We start from the raw sequence: 21,489 nt of genomic DNA, 5'->3' as shown, positions 1-21,489 counted from the left end.
TTACTTTATACAGGCAATTTTTTTTTATCAGTAATTGAAAGTTATTGATCAATATCATGATTTACATGAAAATTCTTATTTTGGGATGGGTATGGTATAGGGTGTTTTTTTTTCGAGGTATATAACTTTAAGTTGGCATTACTGTTCAAGATGGTGACCGATTTAACAGCTGTCAAGTGATTTATTCTCAGTTTGGTTTGGCAATTCATCATGAATAGACTCACGCCTGAACAACGCTCGTAAATAGTGCTATTTTATTTCGAAAATAATGGTTCTGTGCGGAATACGTATCGCGCACTACGCGATGAAGCGCACTTCTGGTTGAAAGGCTACGTCAACAAACAAAACTGCCGCATTTGGAGTGAAGCTAATCTTCAAGTGTATGTCGAAACACCGTTACATCCAGAAAAACTGACTGTTTGGTGCGCTTTATGGGCTGGTGGAATCATTGGTCCGTACTTCTTCAAAAACGAGGATGGCCAGAACGTTACAGTCAATGGTGATCGGTATAGAGCCTTGATTACTAACTTTTTCATTCCTGAATAGAACAACTATGATGTCCAGGAGCTGTGGTTCCAACAAGACGGCGCAACATGTCACACACCACGTTCCACAATCGATTTATTGGAAGACACGTTTGGTGGCCTAATTTCACGTTTTGGACTTGTGAATTGGCCTCCAAGATCTTGTGATTCAACACCGCTAGACTACTTTCTGTGGGGCTATGTAAAGTCATTGGTCTATGCGGATAAACCACAAACCCTTGACCATTTGGAAGACAACATTCGCCGTGTTATTGCCGATACGCGGCCACAAATGTTGGAAAAAGTCATCGAAAATTGGACGTCCAGATTGGACTACATCCGAGCCAGCCGTAGCGATCATATGCCAGGAATCTTGAACATTAATGCCAACTCAAAGTTATATACCTCGAAAAAAAACACCCTATACCATACCCGTCCCAAAATAATGTAATGATTTACATGAAAATTCTTTTCATGTAAATCATGATATTGATGAATAACTTTCAATTACTGATAAAAAAAATTGCCTGTAGAAAGTAACGATCGATTTCGAATACCAGTACCAAGTATCTAATGTAAGCTTTCATTCATGTACACATAAACAAACAGCTCTGTTTCAATATGTTCGGCGCTGTGACATGACAATAAACCGTGGTAGACAGGCAACTATCGAAGCATTGAAATCCAACATCATGAGTTGGCAGATAATGCGGAAATGTGTGATCAACCGCATGAATCTAGCCAGATCCAGAGGCGTAACAACTCATAAACCTTGTGGGGGTGGTATAAAACAGTTAAAAACGAAAAAAATCTGGTTATTCGGATATACTTTCATATAAAAAAATCTAGTTGTCTATTGAGCTTTTTGCAAGTTCATCAATAATTCCATCTCTGGAAATAGGCAACTCCCAATAAACATACATCATTATTGATACGCCGTTGAGCCTGTTTTGAGAAAGATAATCCCGAAGATAGTTTTATTTTTTTCAATGTTGAGAGGCAATAGGTAGCTTATACACATCAGGATAAGCTTTGATTACATAATGGACCATTACTTTTGACATCGGAATGATTACTGGCTAAACCACAAATTCGATTTTTATCAACCTGTTGAGCAGGCACACTTTCGGGAAGGCTACAGCACCGTTGACCATCTTCAGACCCTTCGTAAAATAATTGAGAAAACAACAGAATATAATGTACCTATATAATATATAATGTCGATCTTGCAAAAGCTTTTGATACTGTCTGTCATGATCGTCTACTAGAAAAGCTCGAAAATTATGGTTTCCGCGGCAAAGTATTAAATCTGCTACGAAGCTATCTATCAGATAGAATACAAATTGTACACCTAAATGGAAAATATAGTGAAAGTAATCAAATGAATTTCGGAGTACCACAGGGTACAGTTCTTGGGCCTCTCCTGTTCATATTGTATATAAACAGTCTCTTCAGGGTTAAAAACAAAGGTGAAATTATCGGTTTCGCGGACGATACCATGATACTTTTTCATGATGTTACATGGAAGAATCTGAAAAAACAAGTATGCCAAGAATTTGAGACTCTGACAAAATGGTTTAGATTGAATAAACTGACGATAAATATCAGTAAGACCAAATATATAACCTTCGCCTCAAATAAAAAGGGAATTCCAGATTTAGGAGACTTGAATTTCGATGACCAGTTATATATAGCAAAAACACATTCAACAAGGTATCTTGGCGTAGTCATCGATGAACATTTGAAATGGGATGAACACATAACGTATGTTTCGAGAAAACTTAGAGGTATCCTATATAGATTTAAGTATATAATGAATTATGTTAATTCTCCAAAACATCTACAGATGCTCTATGAGTCGCTGGTCCAGCCACAGCTTTCGTATGGTATAATAGGATGGGGAGGTGTTTTTGACACACACAAGAGAATCATTGATGTTCTCCAAAAAAATATCCTCAAAGTAATGTACAAAAAAAAAATTACATTCTCTAGTGACAGTATATATACTTTAGCAAAAGTATTAGATATAAGGCAAATTTTTGCTCAAAGGATTATCTCGCATATCAAACAAAACAAAATTTCCATCATACAAAAAGAACACAAATACCCTACGAGAGCTGGAGACGATAACGAAAATTATGAGAGACCCAGAGCAGAAAAAAGGATAGGACAGAGATGTAGTGAATATATAGCTGCAAGATTATACCCGATCGTACCAAAAGAAATAAAAGAAATTAATAATAAAAATAAATTCAACAAAGAACTAAAGAGATGGCTGATTGTACAAGACCGAACTGAGATACATAGGATTATAAATTCCACTTAAAGAAGGAGAAAAAAAATAAGGGAGAAAAGATGAAGAGAAAAAATACACGCTAAAGACGACAGGGAAAAAAAAACCGAGAAGAAAGAGTCACCGATGAAGACAAGATAAAACTGATGAAGAGACGTACCTATACCGGCTGAGAGAGGGATCACTTAGAGTTGAAACTTATTTATCATTTATTATGTATAGTTGCTGGTTTTTCAGTTTTTTTTTGTTACCGTAAAATAGGGAATAAATAATAATTTGAATGCTGTACACAGTTGTAACCTCAGGGTGAATAACTCACAGCTTTATTTCCTGTAGTTTATTTTGTATTTGTACTAAATAAACTCTATTCTATTCTATTCTATATTCACCTAGCTTTCATCGATTTCCAAAAATCTTTCGATTCCATAGAAACCCGTTACATCCTAGACTCAATGGACAATGCAAGAATTGACAGCAGATTTACACAGATCATCAAGCACATATATGACAATGCTAAAATGCAGGTTAAATTCAACGAAAACTGAAAACCAACACCATAAAAATAAAAAGAGGAGTGGGACAGGGCGACACTCTCTATCCAAAACTGTTCACATTGGTACTTGAAGATGTATTTAAAAAACTTAATTGGCAAATGAAAAGCATCAAAGTTGACGGCTCATTTCTCAACCACCTGCGATTCGCTGACGACATTGTCTTGTTTTCCAGTGATATTCATGAATTGGAGGAGATGATAAGTGCATCAAAACAAGTTGGTCTGAAGATGAACATACAGAAGACCAAAATTATGAGCGGGGAAAATGTTGCCATCACGATAGACCAGCAACAAATACAAAATGTTTCTCATAATATACACTGCGCCAAAAAATTTTCGCACATTATGGAAATCTCAAAATTATTCTACAACTGAAGGTGTTATCAATGATAATTATTTTTATCAGAATTATGCATGCATATGTTATCCACTTTCAACGTTTTTCTTCAATATAGATGTTTTTTCCCAGCAGGAATAAAAAAAGATGAGATTATCAGATTTTGAAAGTATTGGCTCCATTCTGAAATCAGTTGTTCTCGATCAATTCTAGTGATCAATAGTTTTTCTTTCGTTTGATTTTCTACACTCGATCGCTATGCAACGCGAAACACGCAATTTGACCCAAGAGAAATGTGCCCAAGCGGTAGTTTTGCGAGAAGAAGGGTGGACATACACAAGAATTGCAGAAAGGTTTGGAGTTTCCCATACAAGTGTGTCCAGAATGTTGCAGCGATTCAGGGAGACAGGTATGAATGTTCGAAGACCAGGACAGGGTAGACCACGGGTAACAACTGCCATTCAAGAACGTTACTTGAGAGTTGCTTCGTTGAGACAACGGTTTGCAACAGCTCGCCTCCTTCAAAATGATGATGGACACTAAGAACACTACAATGGAGACCTCGTGAGACCAGAAGAAGTAGAGGCAGACCACAAAAAAGATGAGTGGACGACATCCGAGAGATTACAGGTAGAAACTGGCTGAGACAGCCCAGAGATAGATGAATGTGGAAGAGTATGGAGGAGGCTTTCATTCAGGAGTGGATGGTGAATAGCTGAAAGAGAGAGAAATAGAAAGAGAGACTGGCTATTCAACCCACTTGTTGTAGCAAAAAATACAGAAAATTTGCAAAACGTTTCGTTATTTCTGCTGAGTATGAGAGCCAATTGAACTCTACGAGCCATTCATGTTGAACACGAAGTTTTACTCTTTTGTCTCTGTATTTATTGAGTAAAGGAAACGTGTATGCCGGTGGTGGAACCCAAAGTGAACTAATCGCATCTTTTATATCGCTGACATGTTGACCCACAAAGTTTCCAATGTCCTTTAAATTTATTGACACTTATTGAGATTGATTTTCACCAGTCGACGTATAAGCTGAGCTGTTTTATCCAACCGCTAAAGACTTGAAGATTGGCCTGCATCAATTTTCCTTTTTTGAAAAAGGTTTTCCGAAGAAGTTTGTTTATTCATAATAACATTAACAAATTCCATCCAACTCAAACTTATCAAAAGAATATAAAGGGTGTTTTTTTTGGAGCTATAGAACTTTAAATTGCAATGAAACAACGATGGATTATTCGTATGACATGATTTTTATTTATCCGGAAGATAATATTATTATTATTATTATTAATCTTGTGGTATTACATTTTAAATATGATTTCTGGCATATGACCACGGCTGGTTCGGATGTAGTCCAATCTGGACGTCCAATTTTCGATGACTTTTTCCAACATTTGTGGCCGTATATCGGCAATAACACGGCGAATGTTGTCTTCCAAATGGTCAAGGGTTTGTGGCTTATCCGCATAGACCAATGACTTCACATAGCCCCACAAAAAGTAGTCTAGCGGTGTTAAATCACAAGATCTTGGAGGCCAATTCACAGGTCCAAAACGTTGAATTAGGCGGTCACCAAACGTGCCTTTCAATAAATCGATTGTGGCACGAGCTGTGTGACATGTTACGCCGTCTTGTTGAAACCATAGCTCCTGGACCTCATGGTTGTTCAATTCAGAAATGAAAAAGTTAGTAATCATGGCTCTATACCGATAACCATTGACTGTAACGTTCTGGCCATCATCGTTTTTGAAGAAGTACGGACCAATGATTCCACCAGCCCATAAAGCGCACCAAGCAGTCAGTTTTTCTGGATGTAACGGCGTTTTGAATACACTTGAGGATTAGCTTCACTCCAAATGCGGCAGTTTTGTTTGTTGACATAGCTATTCAACCAGAAGTGCGCTTCATCGCTAAACAAAATAAAATGGACGTAGTGCGCGATACGTATTCCGCACAGAACCATTATTTTCTAAATGAAATTGCATTATTTGCAAGCGTTGTTCAGGCGTGAGTCTATTCATGATGAATTGCCAAACCAAACTGAGAATGAATCACTTGACAGCTGTTAAATCGGTCGCGATCCTGAACAGTAATGCCAACTCAAAGTTATATACCTCGAAAAAAAACACCCTATATATATTGAAAACTACAGATTCTTTTGTGACTTCGGACTATTACATTTTCATCTAAGTAAATAGATAACATATAGTAACCTAAAAAAACACCCGTTGCTGAACCTAGTGACCTGATGAGTGATAATATTAACGTAGTAAGTAATGATATTATTAATTTACTTCAAATTCCTAAAAAATTAGAGAAATTGCTATCAGGAGTGCCACTCGTCCAATTCGAGTAGTTCGGAGCTTTTACTTCAGGATCTCATTAATTTTTACGCGATTGTTTATTATCAGTTTGGCATTTATAGCCTGTATGTAAATAATGATTGTGCCGATGGCAGTCGGCAAGATTGAGCCCTTTGATATAAACGCTGGTTTATGAATTCGTTGATTCAATTTATGTACGATTAAATCATTGAGCGTTGTCAGTTATAATGGAAATTAGTCTTGGGAGGGGGGTTAAATACACCCCTTATTCCTTCCCTTGGGTACGCCACTGGCCGGATCTGGACACTAAAGGGAAATAAGGAAACCAATGTTCTTTTCAGGAAATAGTCTTCAACACCCACCGTAGGATTAGAACCTTTCAAAGGCTTAAAGGAATCGGTGGAAAAAAAAAATATAAGAGAAAATTTACAGGCCAACCCTATTTCTAATTCAGATTAGAGGCGGATTGAATGAACTTTAGCGAAAAATAATAAATCGCCTGCGTATACATGAAACAAAATCCTGATTCATTTCCAATAGAGTCATTTCCTTCGTGGGATCCCTGAAACTCTGAACTACACTGCGCAAAAAAATTAACGCAGATTCTGAAAATCTCAATTTTAATGAAAGTTAACTCTACATTGACTTTATAACTTATTTTTTATGTTCTCTCGGGAAAGTTTTGAACGAAACAAGACACATTAAATGGGAGAAAAATTCAGGATTTCACCGAATCTTATGTGAAAGAAGAGAAATAAACAATTTTCAAAATACTGGAATGCTGATAAGTGATTTAATACTTGGTATTTCCACCCCTTGCGTTAATTACAGCTCGGCAACGACGGTTCATACTCGAAATGAGTGATCTTAAAATGTTCTGATCTAATCCTTCCCAGATTTCTCTGAGTTGGATTCCTAAGTCATTAAGAGTAGCTGGATGATTTTCTGAACTTCTCAACCTTCTAATGAGGTTGTCCCAAACCTGCTCAATCAGATTGAGATCTGAACTTCTTGCTGGCCAATCCATTCAAGAGACTTCAACCTCTTCAAGGTATTCCTGAACGATGCGCGCACGATGGGGTCTGGCATTATGGTCCTTAAAAATGAAATTTTCACCAATGTATGGGGCAAATGGCACTACATGCTCTCCAAGAATATTCCTTATATACCTATCAGCATTCATAGCTCTATTATCAACAACCACTAGGTCTATGCGAGCAGTCAAAGATATTGCACCCAACACCATAATCGATCCTCCCCCGAAACCTGGTCATATCTTTCATGTGGACGTCTGTTTACAAGGGAACGTCGATCACAATGGTAGAGGCAGAATCTAGCTTCATCTGTGAAGAGAACTCTTTCCCAATCAGCCACTTCCCAATGGATATGCTCTCTCGCAAAATCCAAACACGCCCTTCGATGAGCTGGAGTAAGAGCTGGGCCTCTTGCTTTTGCGCAGTGTAGATGACGTGCTAGATTTTAAGATACGTTCTTAAAGGTTTCACACTAATAAAAACATTACGAAATTTTCCTACTGGTTTCTCATTTCCTCATATCTCAAATCGTATTCCAAATCGAATAATTTTTCAATGGTAATCGGCTTATAAAAAGTAATCAATCTTTTTAGAGCTAAAATAGTTTCACTTCAGAAAACTGTGATTCCACCTTCCTTCATAAGGAATGAGTATAAAGTAAATATGACGAATGAATTGTATTGTATTGGTTATATTGAGTTTGTTCAACACCAAACATTAGGTATTACCCGTTATTACTTATACCTATATTAAATTCAAAATTTGATGAGGGCTGAAGCAACCCCCTCCCCAGTTGCGCCAATGACATACAGCCACAATTACAGAAACCCTAATTGGATGTTGCCCGTTAACAAATGTTCGAAATCCAAACCTAGCGTGAAAATTTCAAGCTTCTAGAGATCTTCATTAGGAAGTTATCGTGTTTGTGGCCGAACGTAGAGGCATTCTCGAATTTGACCACCAATTTGTCATCAATGAGTCGAAGCCTATCGTTCTGGATCAAAATCCGAAGAAAATTACAGACATCGTAACGAAATTATCTCTTCAGGCAATTACCGCTAGAAAGCCATATTTTAGTTTCTGGCATAATGAGCAAACAAATTAAAGAACTTTCAAGCTCATTACCAACCAATAACTTTGCAATGGATTCGATCACCTCAACTCAATATTCAGTAAAAAGAATAATAATTTTACACCCGGGATTTCTTTAAAAGGTTGTTGTTGTCATGTTAATTTGGCTAATACAAAGACGCCTCTATTTAATTTCAAATTAATTATGCATAATCTCTCCTTCCAGGTATGAGACAAAGTTTGCCAGTTATGGTAACTATCAAAGTAAACAAGGTGTGCAGACTTGGATGGAGAGGACTACCAGAGAGAGTTGATTATGCTCCAACAACTGGAAAACAAGAACTGTTCCCATCTGCTTCTTTGGAACTCTGTGATGTTCCATGCAACATCAGAAAGTTGAGAACCAGAGTGGATTTGGCCACCAGGTAAGCTTTTGATTCTTCAATAATTGGGGATATTCATAGGACAATTCACTTTTTGAGCGGGAAGTCTACTATAATGAAAATGAGCATATTCAAATATAGTACTAACAGGAAATATAAAACAAAAATTTTATCTCAGTGCAATGAAAAGAATTAGAGAAATGTATAATACTCAAAGTCACTCGGAGGAAGCCAGAATGGTTTGATTATACACGGGTTGTCCAAATTCAGAGCAATTAGGACCCAGGATATTTATTGCCTAACAGTAATTTCAAATAAACCCCAATATCATATCGCATAGTCTCAGGAACCAAAATGTTTCAATTTTGTTGTTTCTATTGGCTAAAATATTCCACGTTCCACCTCATGCCGATTTGGTTACTTTCATTGGCTGCAGCATGCAGCTAACTAAATCTATCACTTCTTATTATCTTTCTTATGATTCGCATAGACATGAGAATTTTTACTTGGTTTTAGTTGTGTGACTTATTTTTCTTTTTTATTTGGATGAAGTATATTAAGAGTCACTTGAACTAGGCCAGAAGTTCCCAAAAATTTATTAAGGATCAGGGTCAACAGAGAATTTATTGTCTCTCCTATCCTTTTGAATGCATCCCAATGCTAGTTGATCTTCATATGAAATAGTAGGTATATGTCGATTTGGTCACTTTCATTGCTGTATCGAAGTTAGTCTCTTGCAAAGCTGTTTAGTAGAAATGAAATTCTAACCTGAACGCTGTACCATTCACATATCATGAAACACATGCATAATACAGGGTGGGCATTTGAAAACGAAACAGACGAGATTACAGACGAAATAAAGTTTTTCGATAGAAATGCTCGGACAGGTCGATTTCTGTTTCGAGGGGGACAACTTAAGATGTAGGTTACGGACGCATAGCGCTTCAACCCTTGCTGCTACAACCCCCACCCCCAATTTTTGAATAGGGAAGATGGGGTGAGTGATACCTCAATTTAAAGGTATTTTTATACTGATTTCAGCACAGTAATTGTTTTTTCATTTTATGCATTAGTTCTCGAAATATTCATGCGTTAGTTAGTTAGGAAGGAAGCCACAGTCATGGTTGTTTTGAAGCTCAAAATGTCGATTTTTCACAAAACACTACAAGTGCCATGAAAACACCACTTCATTTTCAAATACTTAGTTAAGAATATTTCGAGAACTAATGCATAAAATGAAAAAACAATTACTGTGCTGAAACCAGTATAAAAATACCTTTCAAATGAGGTATCACTCACCCCATCTTCCCTATTCAAAATTTGGGGGTGAGGGTTGTAGTAGCAAGGGTTGAAGCGCTATGCGTCCGTAACCTACATCTTAAGTTGTCCGCCTCGAAACAGAAATCGACCTGTCTGAGCATTTCTATCGAAAAACTTTATTTCGTCTGTAATCTCGTCTGTTTTGTTTTCAAATGGCCACCCTGTATTATCAAAATTGTATGAAAAATAATGAAATAGTATTTCATACTCATTTAATTCTGTAAATGTTATCGGTAAAATTCTGATGTTTTTATCATTGATAAATTTGTTAGTTTTCACTTACAGTATTGATTTCATGAGTATTGCAGCACCTTATGAACTTTCTACAAATTTATGTAGGTAAAAAGCATAATAATTGAATGCACATAATTATTCAAATGTATAGCATTGGGAGATGAAAGATAAACAAACGAATTATATTTCCTACAAAAATAACGAGGGAAATATGTAATTCATACGTTGTGTTCGACCTTAACCGCAAGGAATAGATGAGTTTGATAACCATTTTATATTTATTTTTCCATATGAATAGCCAGCAAAAGATTTCAATTTCTGAGGAATTAATTTCAGTAACTGATTAAATACAGTTTTATTCGTTTGTATATGGATTGATTTAGTGCATGAATTTCAATATAAAATATTTGAAACTCTTGGGGAACAGAATATTCACTACCTTTAAAATGCCACTGTTCAACTTTTGAGTTATGAAGACTCTAAAGATAAAGAGATATATACGTCCGCTCATAACGAGTGATCTGTTTGTGTTGTTTATTTTCATATTATTCACTACTACGTTCACCGAAATTATTTTTCTTCTACAGACATATCGGAAAAGGTTGCGACCGCGACACCTACAGCGTGCAATCACAACGCAAACTCTGTGGGGCTTCACCATCTGCCATTGACCTTCTCCCAAGTCCAGGAGTAGGAGCTGAATGGACCAAACCTCTAATTTCGGATGAGGGCCATGAATCAGATCAGATGTTCGAATTCGACGGCAGTTCAACTGCAGTTTCCATTCCTAACCATGTGCTAGATCATAACTTACCACCTACATTCACCTTCGCCACTTGGATGCGTCATGCCCAGCATCCTAACCAAGACAAACATATCAAGGAGCATATCCTTTGCTCTGCTGATGACCACAGTGAGTAACACCACACCATCTATATATAAGGTTTTCCAATAAGAGATTTCATTTTGAATAACCCACTATCTGGATAGCTGTCACTTTTGAAGCTGTCATCTGTCATCATAATGAAACGATGCGCGTTTCAAACACATTGAAATTGTTAAAATTCACTACAAAAACGGTAAGCATATTGCTGTCATAGTTCTCAAAACTAAACACTTTTGGGTCGTAGTGAAGCACATTTTTGGCCGACAATAGTGAAACTGGTGAAAAAATTTGAGCTGTTTGAACAAGTGAGTGATGTAAAGAATCGAAACCGTGTGCGTCGCTCAAGAACAATTCAGAATATAGTAGTGTCGATTCCTCGACGATCTTGAGAATTACACTGCGCAAAAAAAATTAACGCACATTCTGAAAATCTCAATTTTGATGAAAGTTAACCCTACATTGACTTTATAACTTATTTATTATGTTCTCTCGGGAAGGTTTTGAACGAAACAAGACGCATTAAATGGAAGAAAAATTCAGGATTTCACCGAATCTTATGTGAAAGAAGAGAAATAAAAAATTTTCAAAACACTGGAATGCTGATAAGTGATTTAATACTTGGTATTTCCACCCCTTGCGTTAATTACAGCTCGGCAACGACGGTTCATACTCAAAATGAGTGATCTTAAAATGTTCTGATCTAATCCTTCCCAGATTTCTCTGAGTTGGATTCCTAAGTCATTAAGAGGAGCTGGATGATTTTCTGAACTTCTCAGCCTTCTATTGAGGTTGTCCCAAACCTGCTCAATCGGATTGAGATCTGGACTTCCTGCTGGCCATTCCATTCAAAAAACTTACACCTCTTCAAGGTACTCCTGAACGATGCGCGCACGATGGGGTCTGGCATTATCGTCCATAAAAATGAAATTATCACCAATGTATGGGGCAAATGACACTACATGCTCTTCAAGAATGTTCCTTATATACCTATCAGCATTCATAGCTCCATTATCAACGACCACTAGGTCTGTGCGAGCAGTCAAAGATATTCCACCCCATACCATAATCGATCCTCCCCCGAAACCAGTAGTATTCAGGAAATTGCACTGAACATATCTTTCATGTGGACGTCTGTATACAAGGGAACGCCGATCACAATGGTAGAGGCTCATCTGTGAAGAGAACTCTTTCCCAATCAGCCTCTTCCCAATGGATATGCTCTCTCGCAAAATCCAAACGCGTCCTTCGATGGGCTGGGGTAAGAGCTGGGCCTCTTGCCGCGACACGAGGCCTTAAATCATATTCTCTGGGGCGGTTTATTGTCTTAGTGCTAATTTGCACCCCATGAGTTTGCTCAAGCTGATTTTGAAGGAGGCGAGCGGTTGCAAACCGTTGTCTCAACGAAGAAACTCTCAAGTAACGTTCTTGAATGGCAGTTGTTACCCGTGGTCTACCCTGTCCTGGTCTTCGGACATTCACACCTTCAGTTGTAGAATAAATTTGAGATTTCCATAATGTGCGTTAATTTTTTTGCGCAGTGTATTACCCCCAGTACCTCCCTTTTCTACGCTCTTGTAGAAGCAACGATACAGACGCAATTTTGCTGGACGTGTTATTTCCCAGAAAAGGTGATCAAAATTGGCCACCGAGATCTTGTGATTTAACACCTTTATACTTTTTTTTCGGACCACGTGAAAGATGGAATTCGTGAATTTATCCAGGACATAAAGCGAATTGGTCATGGAAAATTTCATGAAAAGAATATGGCGCTGCAACCGTAGCCGTGGCGGTCATTTGGCCGATATTGTTTTCCATCGGTAATGGCATTGATTTCTCTTGAATATTTAATATCAAAATGAAACCTCTTATTGGAAAACCTTTTATCATTCGCTTAGGATAATTGCAATATTCGTTTCTATCAATTTATCCTTGTTTCAATTCAGTTTTGTTTATTCGTTCTTTCATTCACCAAACGGTAAACAATATTGAATTGGCGACATTAATATTTTCTGAGATAATGAAAAAATGATTCCAAACTTTATTTCTTTTCACAGAAATGAACAGACACCATTATGCTCTTTTTGTAAGAAACTGCCGATTGATTCTCCTGCTGAGGAGAGACTTCTCTGAAGGAGACTTGAACATTTTCAGACCAGCTGAATGGAGGTGGAAGATACCACAAGTAAGCAATAATAATAATTTTTCATCTATCTTGTAACGTTACAATCGCCCATGAGACTCTAAAGACTAATTTCTAGGGGTAGTTTGGCTACCTCCTACCCAGGTTTTTACAAATTTAATAAAATTAAAATATACAATGATCGATCCTTTTCACTCTAAACAAATAATGAAATAAAAACTTAACTTGAATCGGTTTTAAATGAGTCGCTCTGCTATTAGGATGGAACCCTCTTCTGTAAATTATTTTCAGCTTTCTGAACACCAGATTTTATCAGGAAGCTATAGTACTCCAATCCCCATTCAACGAAGTTGATGTGATAACGCCAGGTATTACGCAGGTATTCTTTCAGATTCAGGAACTAAAGTGGTCCAACATACGTACTATTCCAAATTCTGTATCTCAAGGAAGTACTTCTTGATATCTTTCAATCCCAATTACACGGGAGGTGCTTTGAGAAAATGAACAACGATATTTAAATATGTTAACTGAATTTACAACTCCTCCGATTTCTAACCAAAAAATTAGAAAGAAATCATTACATTTATTATCAAATAAACCTGAGAAGGAGTTTTGCTGAAATTGTTTGACTCAAAAAGAATCCTACCAAACCTGAAGTACGTTTCGATAAGATGGATGACTAAAAAAAAACAACTGTTTCAAATTAAATTAATTCGTTCTGCTGAGATTATTACTTGTTGAATACAAATATTCATGTCAACACTTACCGAGAATCCCGACACAATTCTCGCCGATAAATTAGGTACGTATCCTTGCTGAAGTCTCGACAACTATTGAAAATCTCTCTAGATCCGCGCATCCGCGCTCCGACCGATGGTACACGATCAACTGACAAATTATCGCGTCTTCGAAAATTCCAGCAGCCCAACATGGACCGAAGCGTGCAATATCGTTGCAATCTGGAACTTGATTCCTAAATTTTGTCATACCTACTTTGATACCTACTGATTTTTTTTCGATAGATTTGTGACGACCAATGGCATCACTACGCTATAAACGTCCGTTTCCCAGACGTAGAACTCTACATCGATGGTCAATTGTTCCACACAGAAAAGAAAAACCCAGAAGTCATTGATGACTGGCCGTTACATCCAACCAAAGGGATCAACACTACTCTGACTGTCGGTGCTTGCTGGCAAGTGAGTAACTTTAGTAAATTTTTATTAAGTTCCTCAAAATGAAAATCTATAATTCATTTGTATTTTTCAAACTGACCAAATCACAATTCTAAGTTTTATTTTATTTATCCTCAAAAAGAAAAAATATTCGATATCCTATAAAAAGATCAGATTTCAGGATTTTTACGATGATACTTCTACATCTCAAATAAAAAAGTAGCCGAAGTTATCTTTTGTGTGCTCTTTCAGTGCATAAATTGAGGTTATTAAATTTTGCTCAACTCCTTGTTGTATTTGGAAAACTCTACATTATCAACCTTTTCAATTCATCTTTCAATTGCTAAATAGTAAAACAGAATAATCGGTATGTAATAATACTTCTTCTGAAAAAACATCATCATCAACAAACAATCTCTGTACCTAATGATGGAGTTTATATTTTTAAACCATTCACATTTCTAAACAGAATTATATGCCCTAATTTCCAGATATCAATCTTTACTGAATAAATAAACATTAGCATATAACAAGATGAATAATATTGTCTTTAATTCTGTAACCTCAATTGCTTCATCTCTACATTTCCATGAAATTATTTTAAGGGCTCAGACAATAAGATGAAACATCACTTGAAGGGATACCTAGCTGGATTGAGTGTCTTGGTTGGAGAAACTGAGAAACCAGAAGTACTGAACTGCTTACATCAGTGCAAAGAAAGCTTACAGGTAAAAAACTTTGCCAAAAATTATTGAATTCAACTGAAGATAACGTGTTTTCATAACACTAGGTCGATTCGAGATACCATATGAGCTTTTGGATTTTACCACCAAAATCCTCTAAATCAGAGACCATGTTATTGCTGAAAATTTTTTTCGCCTCAAATATGAACCAATAAATCACTGATTTCAATATTCAGTATCTGAAACCTAAGCATTGATCACCTTACTTTCGATGAGGAAACCTAAGTAAAAGGTGTTTTTTTTAGAGCTATAGAACTTTAAATTGCAATAAAACAACGATGGATTATTCGATTGACATGAATTTTATTTATCCGCAAGATAATCTTGTGGCATTACATTTTACATATGATTTCTGGCATATGACCGCCACGGCTGGCTCGGATGTAGTTCAATCTGGACGTCCAATTTTCGATGACTTTTTCCAACATTTGTGGCCGTATATCGGCAATAACACGGCGAATGTTGTCTTCCAAATGGTCAAGGGTTTGTGGTTTATCCGCACAGACCATTGACTTTACATAGCCCCACAAAAAGTAATCTAGCGGTGTTAAACCACAAGATCTTGGAGGCCAATTCACAGGTCCGAAACGTGAAATTAGGCGGTCACCAAACGTGTCTTTCAATAAATCGCTTGTGGCACGAGCTGTGTGACATGTTGCGCCGTATTGTTGGAACCACAGCTCCTGGACATCATGGTTGTTCAATTCAGGAATGAAAAAGTTAGTAATCATGGCTCTATACCGATCACCATTGACTGTAACGTTCTGGCCATCATCGTTTTTGAAGAAGTACGGACCAATGATTCCACCAGCCCATAAAGCGCACCAAACAGTCAGTTTTTCTGGATGTAACGGTGTTTCGACATACACTTGAGGATTAGCTTCACTTCAAATGTGGCAGTTTAGTTTGTTGACGTAGCCATTCAACCAGAAGTGCGCTTCATCGCTAAACAAAATAAAATGGACGTAGTGCGCGATACGTATTCCGCACAGAACCATTATTTTCGAAATAAAATTGCACTATTTGCGAGCGTTCTTCAAGCGTGAGTTTATTCATGATGAATTGCCAAACCAAACTGAGAATAAATCACTTGACAGCTGTTAAATCGGTCGCCATCTTGAACAGAAATGCCAACTTAAAGTTATATACCTCGAAAAAAAACACCCGTTATTTGAAATTCATTTTCTTGGAACCCAAGTACCTCCAATATCTAAAACTTTCGAATAACTTACTTCAACTAATCGGTACACTCGAGCACGGAATTTTTTAATTATTTCTTTATGCTTCAATTCATTCCCTTACTAATACATTTTTGAAAATATTCGTCTGTATCATATCACACTCATCCAAAATACAATGAATTTCAGGTTCCTGCAATGGAGCTTCTTCAACCTGGAATGGAGTTATTGACAAATTCAGATCTAACAGAAGTAACAGTCGAAGGAGACAATAGAACCAATTTAGAAACATTAGTACGAAAGGTTGGCTATGTGAATACCAGAGAGTTTCCAACTGCAGGACGCAGAAATATTAGGCTGACGACAACTGTAACTTGTGATAACGAAAAAACTGTGAGGGTAAGAATTCCATGATAATAATAATAATTGCTATGTAGAAAAAGTTAATTTTTTGAAATTCTAAGCATAATATTAATCTTCCAAGAAATCTAATCAGATGCACTGTCTTTACGTAGAAAAATACTATAGGTTTCTACATTTTATTGGCATAAAAAAAGATGTAAATCTATATTATCATTAGTTTATTGTTATTTACCGAAATAAATTTCATAAGATATCACTCCAACTCCAACACCCAGAAGGAGCTGTTTAAATTTTAATTTTTTTTTTTTTTTTGTAAAACATAGATAGTACAGCACTTGGTATAGCAAGGAGTAATTGATTGAATTATGAAAAAAAATCGTGAAGGTTTTTTCATGTAAATAATTTTCGTTACTTAAATGTTCGAGGAGATCCAAAGTCGATGTTCAGTTGTTGTTAAAATGCCTAGAGCACATGTACGCGTAATTTATCGCCAGCTAAGTGAATTTGAAAGAGGTCGAATTATAGATCTACGGTAGGCGGGGTTGTCATTTCGAGAAATCGCTAACCGTACGAACAGAAATCCAACTACTATTATGAGATGTTGTCAAGGGTTGTTTTTATAATGCCCAAAATCGAAGAAGAGTAGGCACCGGACGTCGAAGGGCCACAAATGAAGTTCAAGATCGACGTCTAAGACTTATGGCCTTTAGAGACCGGTTTGCGACAACTCAATCTTTGGCTGATGAGTGGTTAGGAAAACAAGGCCATCCTGTAACTGTCCGAACGGTTTACTGCCGGATAAGGTCTTTTGGACTGCAGCATTATTGACGCCATCTTGTGTTACTTCTGACAGTTGAGCTTCGCCGGCAACTGCACCACTGTAGGTGCAGAGAACGTCAACATTGGAATGTGGAATGGCATCAGGACGTCTTTTCTGATAAATCTCGATTATCCTTGGGTGCAGATGATGACCGAAGAAGGGTTAGACGAAATCGGGGAGAAAGACGTGAATCTCAGTTCGATGAGCGTCATGTACAAAGAACAGTAGGCGTTATGGTTTGAGGTACTATTGCACATGCAAGTAGGTCACCTCTAGTCTGTATTCGAGGTAACATGACAGCGCTGCGTTACCTTCAAGAAATAGTGGAGCCATATGTTCTCCTTTACCTTAACCGGCTCGAGAATCCAATATTTCAGCAAGATAATGCCCGACCTTATGTTGCCAGAGTTAGTTCAGAGTTTTTCGAAGCGACCCATGTGAATATTTTGCCATGGCCGCCGAGATCCTCGATCTTTCGCCCATAGAGCATGATTTGGACATCATAGGTAGAAGGCTTCGCAATTTACCCACACGGACTTTGGTGGCTCTGGTGCAGGTAGCTTGGGTTAGCATCCCTCAAGAAGAAATAGATAGAAGAATAGATCAATGCCGAGACGTGTTGGGGAGTGTATAGAAAATCGCGGTGGACAGACACATCATTAACAAATTTAATAAATTAAAATGGAAACCCTTCGTTTTTTCTCCAAATATCTATCATTTACTTCTTGCTATACTATCTATGTTTTACTTTACTATGTTTTATTAAAATTTAAACAGCTCCTTCTGTGTGTTGCAGTTTCTTTGTCAGTTAGTATATATTGAAAACTCAGGATTTTTTTGTGACTTCGGACTATTACATTTTCCTCTAAGTAAATAAATAACATTATAGTAACCTAAAAATTCTTCCTTTCAAGGTGCCTGATGCTCAGACGTACGTGATGGTTCTAAAACCTCAAACGCCCAGTATCCATCTCAACGGTACCGGAAACATGGCAAGGAAATACGAAGATTTCAGAATGGGAGTGAAGGTATTGGCCGATATCCATATCACCGGTGAATTGAAACTCGACAAATGCTCTCTATCTATCTACCCCAACCTGAACCCCGATCATGAGAACCTAGGTGTTCCAGAAGAGATGTTGAAGAGATTGGGTGAGTCACCATAAAGGAAACACATTTGAATAAAATAATCATAATATTATCGATTTTTTGAAGGCATGGCAGCCCGTATCTCGAAAGACGGCGTTGTAATAACTGGCTCGGATATGGTGTTCAACTACGAACAAGTGCTTAGGCTCATCGTGTACACCAACAAGAAGCCAGCCTACTATCTGAACAGGGTATTCAAACTATCTTGCTCTGAGCTGAATGGTCGCTTCACATCTAATGAATATGTTCAAACCGTAAGTATGAATTTTCCAAACAGATTTACTTTTTCGAATTATTCGGCTGAAATCAAATACCATAATTCTATTACTTATTGGCTATAACTTTTCAATGGTAGAAATAGTCATTTGTGGCTCTATTCGATATTTGTGATATACCTTCAAAATCTACAAAACCTGACTGAATAATGCGTGATGAAGGACCACCCTTCGGGTTTACGTGTATATTTTGCTTGGTTACAAGGTTTACAACTGTGGTGGTGCGGCGCGTAGTTACTTAACGAGCACGTGTTGATGACTTGAAGGTCTGGACGAGAGGGAAGGAAGGACTCTCTCAGTACTCTCGTACTAAGGGTGTAATTGTTGAGACAGGGGGGGGGGTTGCCACGTTGCCACGTTAAGCACAGTGGAGCCACATCTAATAATCATGTTTGACCACGGTAGAAATTCTATAAACAGTGGCGTGGGAAAAACTAAAAACAGCCAGTGGCGGCTTTTCCTGTGAGGCAGTGCCTCAGCAAATAAATTCTGGAACTTATACGTATTAATCGAATATTTTATTAATCCATTTCAACCTCTATTTCACATCATTCGGTACCACACTGGATCTCTGTTTCATATATCCACTCCAATCTCACGATTCTAGTATATTCATCTCACTTCCTCTTTAAGTAAAACGGTCTGCGGCATGCCTAACGCGCTTCCTTGTCTAGCGCTTTATCTATTTCGTCGGGGTGAGAAATCGAGAATATTCCTAAGCCTTTAAAGGCATTTTCATAAATTAGATTTGAGGCATGCCGATGCTGCAAGGCGAACTGCAATTATTCGTGTGTTTGCAATGATATTAACAGTTCTTTTCCTGATACATCTAAAACAATACAAAATGAATTAATCTATTCGGTTGCTTTTGTTGTGAATAAAAAAAATTGAAGAAATCTCTTAATCTTTTTTCCTGAAATGACCAAACTGCAGAACGCCTAAAGCTATCGCTCTGCGACGTTTTGGTTTTTCATAAAATTTTATGGGATTTCTGTTTCTGTCAGAACTTAAGGACACAATTTGGTTTTTTGCAGTGCATTAGTTATCTTCTTTCGGCCATAACTTCAGAACGCCTGAAACTATCGCTTTGCGACCTTCAGGTTTTTTCATCCAAATTTGATGGAATTTCTGTTTCTGTTGAGAAAATCCTATCATTACATTTGAAATTCCAGAGTAAAATGAACAAAACAATGAACTTCTGACTTAGCGCCCCCTATCGAAAGCAGCAAAAACAAATTTATCATGACTATATTTTGTCCTCAATCAACAAGATATTATCTTTCAGACGAGATCTAATTTGCTCAAAAATGTTGAGACAAACTGAAGTTACGGGCATTTCAATCAGTCAGATTTCTCCCTTTCACCTACCCTTATTTGATGTCGTAAAATCGAACGTGACAATTCAATAAGATAGAGAATTTTCCAAGGATTACAGTGATATTTTTTCTTCAACTTCATATAAAACATTTTCGAGTAAAATTCATTTTTCTACTCGACAGTAGCTATTACGCTCCCTAGCGTTAGAGGTATGAACTTCAAAACAATTTCCAGTGTTTTCTTGTACACTTTAGTGTTAAAATTTTTTACCGCAAGTCTCTTCGATGAGTGGATCCTGAGATATAGCCGCTTACCTCGCTTATTTGCCCACCCTGTTCATATAAAGCACTGATATATTCTTGAAATATTCGTGAAAAAAAACCTACCAAAAATCGTTACAAAAAAGGTAAAACTATCATTTTGTGAAAAAAAATAATAATCGATCGTCGTACACTACGGCCCTCTACTTATTTGCTCCGAAATAGAAAGAAGATGAAGTGAATGTACAAATTCCTACTACACCGTACAAAGTTTGGCCATCGTAGGACCGCCAGAGGGAAAATGAATGAATAACAAAGTTTGAATGATACGCGGAAAGCCACGTGGTGGTAATCCCTCAAGAGGTCATGGTCAACGGTCACCATTGAAAAATTACTTGGTTCTTTCCCCCTCATCTACTTGTTCTATCTGTTATAATGTTGTCATGAACGGGTTGGTCAGAGAATGTTGACCAACGTTCACTTTTATCTCCGGTTGAGATGTTCTTTCAACCCCTGGAAGAGCGGCTTTTCAGAGGTCTCGGAGAATGTTTAATTATGTAAATTTCACAAAGATGTTATGTGTGAGTCCGGCCCGTCGCTTCAATGGACAGCTCTTTTTAGTTGACTTTCTTTCTCTAGGGACAGGATTAGTTTTCTGGGTCAATGAAAGTCGATTAAAATTCTAAAATAAAATATCCAAAATTACAATATCCACGAAATTGTTATATATTTGACTCAACGGCCAAAAACTTTATGATAAAAATAAAAATGTCTCAAATAATCTATTATTCAAACAAAAGAAACAAAATTAACCAACTCTAAACTTGAGAGAATCGGGACTACTCAAATAAACTTATCTTCATCGAAAAAGTATTCAAAAATCATCAAAACAAAATAAAAATCAAATAGCCAAAAGATTTTTAACTTGCCCTTATCCCGCGGTGCTAGGTGAGTAATTAGGCCCTGCCTAAACCTAGTTTTAATTTCTTTAAACTTTTCACTCGAAACGTGTAATTCCTTTTTAATAACTCCACTCCCGATTCGCGCTCTCCGAGCTAATCTAATTTATACCAAAACAAATTCCAAAAAAATCCCAGTTTTTCT

General features: G+C 37.1%; 1 protein-coding gene across 2 annotated transcripts in view; it reads left to right on the top strand.

Moving 5' to 3' along the window:
• The window catches only part of LOC123675582 (calsyntenin-1), a 217,516-nt gene that overhangs the window by 190,219 nt on the left and 5,808 nt on the right, over positions 1-21,489 (top strand). For both annotated transcript variants that reach the window (XM_045610960.1, XM_045610959.1), the window contains 8 exons: positions 8,369-8,567; positions 10,667-10,992; positions 13,020-13,147; positions 14,128-14,304; positions 14,886-15,008; positions 16,391-16,600; positions 18,299-18,536; positions 18,600-18,787. In XM_045610960.1, the coding sequence (XP_045466916.1) occupies positions 8,369-8,567; positions 10,667-10,992; positions 13,020-13,147; positions 14,128-14,304; positions 14,886-15,008; positions 16,391-16,600; positions 18,299-18,536; positions 18,600-18,787 (1,589 nt within the window). The remainder of the gene's footprint in view (positions 1-8,368; positions 8,568-10,666; positions 10,993-13,019; positions 13,148-14,127; positions 14,305-14,885; positions 15,009-16,390; positions 16,601-18,298; positions 18,537-18,599; positions 18,788-21,489) is intronic.

The sequence above is a fragment of the Harmonia axyridis genome, chromosome 3 (assembly GCF_914767665.1).
Source record: "Harmonia axyridis chromosome 3, icHarAxyr1.1, whole genome shotgun sequence".
In the NCBI taxonomy this organism is placed as follows: Eukaryota; Metazoa; Arthropoda; class Insecta; order Coleoptera; family Coccinellidae; genus Harmonia; species Harmonia axyridis.
The sequence above is the reverse complement of the archived record's forward strand: the minus strand, read 5'-3'. Positions and strand labels throughout refer to the sequence as shown.